The sequence below is a fragment of the Aythya marila genome (assembly GCF_965140915.1).
Source record: "Aythya marila genome assembly, chromosome: 27".
Classification (NCBI taxonomy): Eukaryota; Metazoa; Chordata; class Aves; order Anseriformes; family Anatidae; genus Aythya; species Aythya marila.
The window spans coordinates 4,356,378-4,365,078 of NC_139068.1; the positions used below are offsets into that span (position 1 = coordinate 4,356,378).

At 64.2% G+C, this 8,701-nt stretch overlaps 1 protein-coding gene across 1 annotated transcript; it reads right to left on the reverse strand.

The window, feature by feature from the left end:
* Positions 1-3,438: 3,438 nt before the first annotated feature.
* Positions 3,439-8,049, reverse strand: IL12RB1 (interleukin 12 receptor subunit beta 1). The gene is made up of 15 exons (XM_082779795.1): positions 7,968-8,049; positions 7,217-7,331; positions 6,919-7,088; positions 6,697-6,848; positions 6,168-6,213; positions 5,958-6,068; positions 5,792-5,874; positions 5,447-5,672; positions 5,184-5,354; positions 5,008-5,109; positions 4,770-4,910; positions 4,541-4,684; positions 4,316-4,415; positions 4,151-4,232; positions 3,439-4,048 (listed from the first exon to the last, which is right to left on the reverse strand). Exons 1-15 carry the CDS (start codon positions 8,011-8,013, stop codon positions 3,626-3,628), a joined length of 2,112 nt encoding a protein of 703 aa, XP_082635921.1. The 5' UTR covers positions 8,014-8,049; the 3' UTR covers positions 3,439-3,625.
* Between the last annotated feature and the right edge of the window lie 652 nt (positions 8,050-8,701).

An 8,701-nucleotide genomic window follows, 5' to 3' on the forward strand; every position in this document is an offset into this window, starting at 1 on the left:
TGTTATTGTAAGGTTTCAGGTCAAAAATATCTGTGGCTTTTCTGCTAGGCTGCTGCCAAAGCCTGGAAACCTTCAGCCGTGCCAGCGGCTGCGCTGCCCCTTGGCTGCGCGATCTTGAACCCAGCCATCCGAAAGCATTCAAACTGCAGAAAGAAAATGTTTCCTGCACCCGCCCGGGTGCTTCTCCCATGCCAGGAATCCGAGCTGTTTTCCCCCTGCGTCTCCCAGCTTGCACGCTGGGGCTCGCAGTGCCCGGCTCTGTTGTTTCGCAGCGCTCTGAGTGTGGCCCCGCAGGGGATGGGGGCAGCTCCGAGCCCCTCTCTCGGTGGAAAGAAACTCTTCAACGTTTGGTTCTTGCTGGTGCTTGGAGTCATTTTCCATTCCCAGGCATTGTTTCTGGAAATAACGCTTGCCGGGGAGAAGCTGTTGCACAAAGAAACCTCAGCCTGACGTGAGAGCGAGAGAAAAAAAGCAGGCGTCGCTCGGCTTGTTTGCGAAGGCGAAGCGGAGTTGTTGTTGTTGTGACACTGGACGGTTGCGAAACGGCGGCACAGAAATACCCAGGACTTTAAAAACAAGCCGAGCCCGGCTGCTGCTGCTGCTGCAGTGGCCGTGTGTCCTGCTGCAGTGGCCGTGTGTCCTGCCGGGGTGGCCGTCTGTCCGGCTGCACTGTCCCCTTCCCCCGGGGACGCAGGGCTCTGAGGTGTGAACCAGCCCAGCTTGGAGATTTTTGGGGACCCCTCAAAGCTTTTCCTGGGGAGGGGAGGCGCCAGCTGAGCTGTGTGTTTGGGGGGGGATTTGCCCCTCCGTCAGCCCCTGCAGAGCCATCGTGGGGGGGTTGCAATTTTGGGGGGGTCCTGGCTGCATCCCCCCGCTTCCGTGTGCGGCGGCGCGGCGAGGGCAACCCCTGAAATGTGCAGAAAGGGATGAAACACGCACAGTGGGGATCGGTTTGTTTGCTTAGGGATTAAGTGAAAGCAGCTCCTGAATGGCCACCTAATCCCCCCGGGAGCGGGCTGCGTTGTGCAGGTGGTGGCAGCGGTGGCTTTTTGCCCGGCGAATAATCCTGCTCCGCGCTACGGCTTGCGTGTGGGTTCGTCTGGCACCGAGCTCTTCCTCCTTCCACTGGGGGCTCGGGGAGGGCAAAACAGCCCAGAGAAGGGGCTGGGTGGGGGTCTCAGAGCTGTATTTGCCATAAGAAGAGCACCCCGGGGGTGGGTGTGGGACTTTTGGTGGGTTTTATCTTTTGGGGGCAGCGATTGGGGTGCGTGGCGGTCGTGTGGCCGGGCTCAGAAATAGCCGGCGTATCAGGAAACATAGAAATGCAGCGCCGCGCCGAATCATCTGACCCCCTCTAAAAATAAAGGCAGTGGGTCTTAAATTAGCTGTGGAGGTGTCTGGGTACGTGTGTGTGGGTCGCTGAGGGTCCTCGGCTCCGCTCTGCGCAGGAAAACCCCAAATCCGGCATTGCGGGGAGTGACCACGGCTCGGGTGCATTTGGGGCCGGTGTGCTGGCTGAGCTTTTTCCCCGTTCCTGGCTTTTTTTTTTTTCTGCTTTTCCTGCAGCTGTCCCAGGGGGGAGTGCTGTGGCTCCCATGTACCGAGTTGCCCGTTCTCAGCCCCCCGATGCCCCGTGGTGCTCCTGGGTCGTGCGCGGTGCCGGAGGGGGCAAGGTCCCGTCCCTGCTGCCAAACCTGGCCCCGTCCCTCTCCAGCAGGCTTCCTTAGGTGGCTCCTGGAGATTCCTTGGAAAACAGCTCTGAGCAATTCAAACTAATTAGGGAGCCCTGAGCCACTCACTCGCACTAATTGGCGAGCCCTCGTTAGTTTTCCCCAGCACACCACCCATGGGCTCTGTGGGTGCGTGGGGACAGGGCTGTCCCCAAAGGATTTGGGGGGACCCTGTGAGGATGATGGGGATGGGGGTGCCTCTTGCCCTCCCCCACCACCTTCCTGGGGTGTTTTTCAAGCAGCGATGGGGACTTGCTGTCCTGCCATGAACCCGGTCCTGTTGCTGGCTGCGTTAAGAGCAACAGGAATGATTAACTGGTGCTGGCGCTGGCCCCGCGCTGGGCTGAGTGTTTACCCCGAGAGCTGAGTGACCCCGGTGCTGCTTCCCTCGGCTCCAGCCCCAAAAATTGAGCTGTAAACAGGGGCCGGGCTGCAACCCGAGCGCTGCACACCCGTAACAAAATACTTCCTCTGCCAGCACCCGAGGCAAGCCCGAGCATTGCTGCTGGTTCCACTGTGAGCCGGCTCCATCGCAGTAAAAGCCCTAAATAATAAATGAGTTCTCCCAGGCTGCGTTTTGGGGGCTGGGAGGCAGCTGGGTGCCCGTCCTCCTCCTGATCTACAGCCCTTTGGGTTTTGGAGGTGAAGGAGAGAGGCTGCATGCGATGAAGGAGTTAGGGCTGGAGAGGTGTCAGCGCGTTGCTGTGGTGCCGAATAAATCCCCCGATTTGTGGCTGGGGGGGGGGTGATTTGGGGGTGATTTGTGGTTGGCATCGTGGTGAGCGACTGCTCTGAGCCCCCTGGGTCTGCTCGGTGGGGCCGTGGCCTGGCTCTGGCCGGAGCTGGGGGAGCTCCGTGGGGCCGCGAGTGGCGCGGGGCTGGTGCCACCTCGTGGAGCTGGGCGCAGCTCAGACCCGCTGGTGCCGGACACGGGCGCACCGGGGGGGGGGCCTCAAAATGAAACCACGGGGTCGTGGCCATCCCCATCACCTCCCTGGGATCCAGGAGCACCGTGGGGATGTGACACAGATCCAAACGTGATGCTAGCACCCCCACCCCCTCTGTGCACCCGGAGCAAAGCCCCGGTGCTGGGCTCAGCACCCCGGGGTGCGGGGAGCACCCACGGCTCTGAGCAGGGAACCAGATCTCGGTGAAACTCCTTGCGAAGCAGTTTTAAACCACGGCGGCGGTGCTGAGCAGGAAGGGGGGGTGCTGCCTTTCCCCAGACTTCCCCCACGCACTTTTTTTTTTTTTTTTCCCCTTTTTCTTTTCTGCACCCTCAGCAAATACAGGCGGCTGCCTCCGGTGCTGACGCTCGGGGCAGACGAAACCACAAACCACGCTCCATCTTCAGCAGCATCTGAAGGTTTCTGCCCCAGATAAGGCTCACGGTGCTGGCACAGCCCCAGCTCCCAGCAGGATGCTGGGGAGGGGCCCTGCCGGCCCCCAGCCCCATTGCTCAGGGTCTCAATGCCAAACCCTCGAGCGATGCTGACCTGGTGGGACAAGGATTGCTGTCTGAGGCCTGCTGCTTGGTGCGTTTGGTTTTTTTTCTTTAATTTTTACAGCCTGGAACAGCCGGTGGTCGGCTGGGGCTGGATGTGCCCCCATCCTGCAGGGGCTGGCTCGAGGCGTTTGCTCTCCGATGCCATCCCGAAGCGGCTTTCCCATGGCTGAGGAAATGTCCCCAGCTGGGTCCACAGCTCCCTGCCCTCGGGTTTTATTGCTAAGGGTGGGCAGTACCTTTGGTATATTCAGCAGCAGCTCCTGGAAATCAGAAACCCCCCAGAAAGCACCACGAGCCCATGGGGCCGTGCCTCGGGGTGGGCGCTCAGCATCCCCCCGGCTGCCCGTGGGACCCCGCTCGTCCCCCTCCTGCCCCATCTCCCTGCTCACTACAGCACCGACTTCTCCTGCAGCAGCTCCGAGCCCTCCTCGTCCCTGATGATGACGGGTTTGTCGGAGATGAGCAGGGCGAGGGGAACCAGCAGCCAGGGAAGCCCTGAGTTCCCCACGCCCTCCTCCAATGTTTGGTGGCCGGAGCACCCGGTGCCGCAGGTGGGACCCCCGTTGGATTCTGCTGGTTCTGGGCTCGGCAGGGGGCTCAGCACCTCCTGCTGCCGGTAGTCAAAGGGCAGCTCCCTCTCGCAGCCCAGCTGCCCCAGCTCCATCGGTTCTTTGGGTTTTTTGGGGCTGGGCTGTGGTGTGCGGGGCTGCGTGCTGCTGGCCGCCTCCTTCTCGGGGCTCGGCTCCGTCACCAGCAGCTCGGCGAGGTTGAAATTCTCCGAGGGCTCGGCGAAGCCTTTCCAGGGCCTGTCCTAAAGGTTTTGGGGGCGTTTGGGGTGGGAAGGCTCAGCGGTGAGGTCTGTGCTTGGGGTGTGGAGGGTCCGGCCCCGTCGCAATCCCACTTTGTGTCTCACCTGGCTCATTTCGCTGGCCGAGAACTGGATGGCTCTGCTGCCCACAGGCTTGGGCAGCGGGGGGAAGAGGAGCTGCCGGGCCCTGGGGAGATGCCAGAAGTGGGGAGTTAATGGGGGAAAAAGGCAAAAAGAGGTGGCCCAGCGGGGTCACGGCGCTGCCTTCACCTCCTTTTGCTCAGCTGGTAGATGACGGCGGCGACGGCGGGGAGCCCGAGCGAGATGCCCAGGTACCTCAGGTTGGATTTCCACGCTGCCAGCCTGGGACCTGGGGACGAGCGTGCTTGGGTGGCGGTGACGTTTCCAGCCCCACGTCCCCTCGCTGTCCCTACCACCACAGGAGGGCCACCGGAGCGTCCCCACTGGGAGAAGGAAGAGGTCCCCAGCCATTACCCAGCGCCATGGTCTGGAAGTGCCACGGCGTGCTGCAGCTGCCCCCGCCGTCCGCTGCCACCTCCTGGATGCCGACCCTGTAGGCTGTGCCCGGCCGCAGGTTTCGGAGGGTGTAGCGCGAGGCCGACGCCTCCGCTTCGCCGTCTGGGTGAAGGAAAACGAGCGGGCAGCACCCGGCCCCCTGCCCACCCACCCGCGTCCCCTCCCGGCCATGGCCACCGCCACTCACACGTCTCGTTGTCCCCTTCAGCCGCGTGGCACACCAGGTACCTCGCCAGCGCCCCGGGGCAAGTGGCACGAGGGGACGGTTCCCACCGGAGGACGGCGGCCTCGGCGCTGGCGTTGATGTGGATGGAGGAGGCCAGCGAGGCTGCACGGCACCGGGGGGGGGACAGGAGCAGCTCTTTAGGGTCACGGCACTTTTTATGGCACGATGGGGATGCGAGGCTCCCCGTTCCCATACGTACTGTTGCCGGCGAAATGGTGCTGCAGGGCGAAGGTGGCCCAGCCCTGCTCCGCGCTCCGGCCGTGCACGGCGAGCCGGTAACACGCCGGCGCTTCCAGAAACCCTACAGGGGAACCAGCACCCGTGGCAGCCTGTCCAGAGCCGGTGGGAATTTGGGAGTCTCGGGCACCCTCTTACCTCTCTCCAGGTGGGAGCTCTTCGCAGGGAACTCCTGCTGGACGCAGACACCCCGTCGGGGCGCTCCCGGCAGCGGCTGCTGCTCGAAGCAGTAGGCGAAGCCGTGGCTCGGCGCCTCCCATCGCGCCGTCACCGCCTTGCCGGACGAGCTGATGTCCTTAAAGCTGAGCTCTGGGGCGAAATTTGGGGGGCTCAACGGGTGAGGATGCGGGGGAGGGGGTCACCGAGGAGCCGGGTCCTTTCCACGGCACGCGCGTGGGTACCTGCGTGCTGCTCGGGCGGCACGTGGAGCTGCCGCGTGGGGCTGGTGCCGGCGGCGTTGGTTGCCGTCAGTAGGATTTCGTACTCGGCCCCGCAGAGGGTGAGGTTGTGCGCCCTCACCTCGGGTCCCAGCACCACCTCGTCGGCCTCGGGCAGCGTGGCGCAGCGGCACGCCGGCATGTGGGTGCTCAGCCTGTAGGTGACGTTCCCCTGTTCCTCGCGAGCTCTCTGGGGTGGTGAGAGTGGTGGCCGCGGTGGTGCCAAGGGGAGAGGGGGGTCCCAAGGGGAGAAGGGGGTCCCAAGGGGACAGCAGGGCTGTCCCAGGTGGAAAGCTGACGCTGCCCTACCTGCCAGCTCAGCTGCAGCAGCCTCTGCCCGTTTTTCCCCAGATTTCCCAGCTGGAAGCTCAGCTCTGGGCTCTCCAGGATTTCTGTAAGAGGAACGATGCCAAGCGGGTTGCCAGCCCGGGATGCCCATGGCGGGGTGGGCAGGGATATTGGGGTCCCTTCTCACCCTCAGGGACAAAGATGGATTTGCTCCAGTCGCTCCAGTAGCTGCTCCAGTGCTGCGTCTTCTGCCGGAGCTGGACCTCGAAGGCGGCGTTTCCCCCCAGGTCGCAGGTCACTGGGACAAACCGGGGGGGTGACGGTGAGGGGACACCTCCTGGGAGGTGCTCATCCCCCAAAAACCCCAAGCAACCCACAGGGCACGGGCTGAACCCACCTTGGTCCTCCTTGCTGTCCTCACTCTTCCTTGTCTCGCACAGCACCTGCGGAGAGAAGGCAGGATGGAGGCGCCCGCCCAGTGAAACCAGTACGAAGGAAGGCTTGTTACTGGGGCATGGTGGTGATGGGACATTGTGTTCCAGGGGCTGGGAGAACCGAAAAGGGTACAGGGGATGCAGTAGCCGGGGGGGGTCCCCTTGGCTGGGGTCCCACAGCTTTGCCCATGGAGCCCCCCAAAAAGTGGTGGTGGTGCCTGGCTGCCCTGGGGAAGCACTCAGGTCTCTCTGGGAGCAGCGTCAGGATTTCACCTGCCATCAGCTTTATTCTAATCCGGGGTTTTGCCTGCGTAATCCCCGCCAATCCCTCCCTGATCCTGTTACGGGTGGCAGCGCGATCCCATCCCCGGGCTGCCGGCGGAGAGCCGGTACCCAACCAGGCGGGGACGGCGTCCCCGAGCCCCCACGCTGCATCCAGGGCTGCTCACACCCCTGCGAACCCCCCCCTGCTCCTCGCCACCAACACTTCACCTGCGTCCAGCTGCAGTTGCCCACCCCGCGGAAGCGAGCCTCCCTGCTCAGCGCCCGGTCCCTGCCGCGGAACGGCGGCCGCGGCACCCGGAGCTGCAGGAGCCCCTTGGCCTTGGCGAAATTCATCCCGTCAGGGGGAGGATCCAGCTTCACTGCGGGGACAGCGTGGCTGCGGTGACCGGCACCGTGGCGGCGCGCCCAGCCCGGCCTCGTGGCGCTTACCGGCCTCGTTGAGGTGCAGGGTGAGGTTGGGGCTGCGGTGCAGGTGGGGTCCCCACCGCGCCTCCACCCAGGCCGTGGTGTTGGTGAGGACGTAGACGCGGTGCCGCGGCAGGGTGTAGGTGGTGGCGGCACCCGCCTCATACTGCTGGCACGTCCGTGATGTGGCATAGCTGGGGGGGAAAAAGAGCTCGCCCTCTGCTTGCACAGGGAGGGGGGGGGACATATAGCATGTCCCCAAATATCCCCGTGTCCCAGTGGGCTGCTCGGGGCTGCCAGCGGGACGTGGCACCCGACTCACCACAGCACCAGGACGTAGGTGGTGTTGCCAGCGGGGCCACGGGGAGGCCAGGAGCAGAGGAAGTCGCAGGAGCTGCATTGCTTAAAGCAGGAGAAGTCGGGGGGCTCGGCGGTGCCTGCGGGCGGGGGGCAGTGGCTGTGGCCGGGCTCACGTTTGCTTCTGCCCCACGGCACCCCGCAGACCCCCGGTGGGTGCCAGAGGGGCACAGGGAGGGAGACGAGTGCGTTGCAGTGCTCCTGCTCCTGCCACCAGCATGGGAACTGCCCCGAAGTTCCCCAAACCACGCTCCCCAGCACCCGGCAGCGCCGCTCCGTGTGGCTGGAGGTGGCTCCAAGCCCGCATGGAGGGCGCACGGCCAGTTTAACCAGTAGCAGGGTTGTCGGCTCCCACTTCGCTCCCACCAGTACTGGGAAGGATGCGGGCAGCAGGCAGCCGCCCCCACGCTGTGCAACGGGACGGGGGGAGCGGAGCGGCCACGCAGGTGATTCCCACCCCAAAAGCACCCTAAATTTCCCCAGGGATGCAGTGCTGGAGGGGGTTCCCGAGCCCAATCCTGCTGCCCCCATCGGGGCTTCCTTGAGTTTTGCCCTGGCCCGACAGCGTGGGGCCAACCCCCTCCGTCCCAAAACTGTGAAAGTTCTTGCCCTGCCCTGCTCGAGAGGCGCCTTATCTCCCCCTTATCGCCCCCGAATCGTTCATTGAAAGTCTTCTGCACTTATCTCTCATCTCCGCACGCCGCAGCAGCACTCACCGCCCTGCGCCAGCGCCGCCAGCGCCAGCAGCAACCACCCCAGCATGGGCTGCTCGGGGATCCCCAGCTTTCGGGCTCCGTCCTCTCCGGATCCCCTTCCTTTTGGGGTTCCCGGAACCCCCCAGGGCACAGCGGCACCCCCCGGGCTCGCAGCAGCACCCCGCTGCCTTGGCTGCTGCTTCCTCTTCTGCTACGAGCGGCTTTTCCCAGGCAGAGCAAGCGTGCTGCCAGCACGGCGTGAGGTGTGAGTGCCTCCCTCACTTTTACCAAAAACAAAAGAGAAAGCAACAGAAACGTCCCCCTCTGCTGCCCGCACGCCCGCCACGGGCCCGGCCAAGCACCACAGCCTCGCGAGCAAGAAGAGCAAGGTAAGCAAAAGAGCTGGTTTGGTGTCTTTTTGTTGGTTCTTTTTTTTTTTTTTTCCCCCCCAAACCCCACTTTGTGTTTTTGACTCCGCCGCCTGCGTTTGGCTGCACCTGGAGCTCCGAGGCCGGCTCTGGGTGTTTGCAGCACGCAGGGCTCGGCGGCGGGACGGCCGCATGTCCCGTGGGACTCAGCCCCTTGGTCCCCAGCACAAATTGTCCCCCGCGGCCCAAACAAAGCCCCAGTGAGGCACGAGGGCACGGCGTCAGCGGGACGCTGGCAGCGCGGCCGCATGACCCCGGGGCGGCGGGGCCGGGTGGCACCGCGGGCCCTGCACAGAGCCCCCTTGTCCCCGCAGAAAGCGTCCCCTT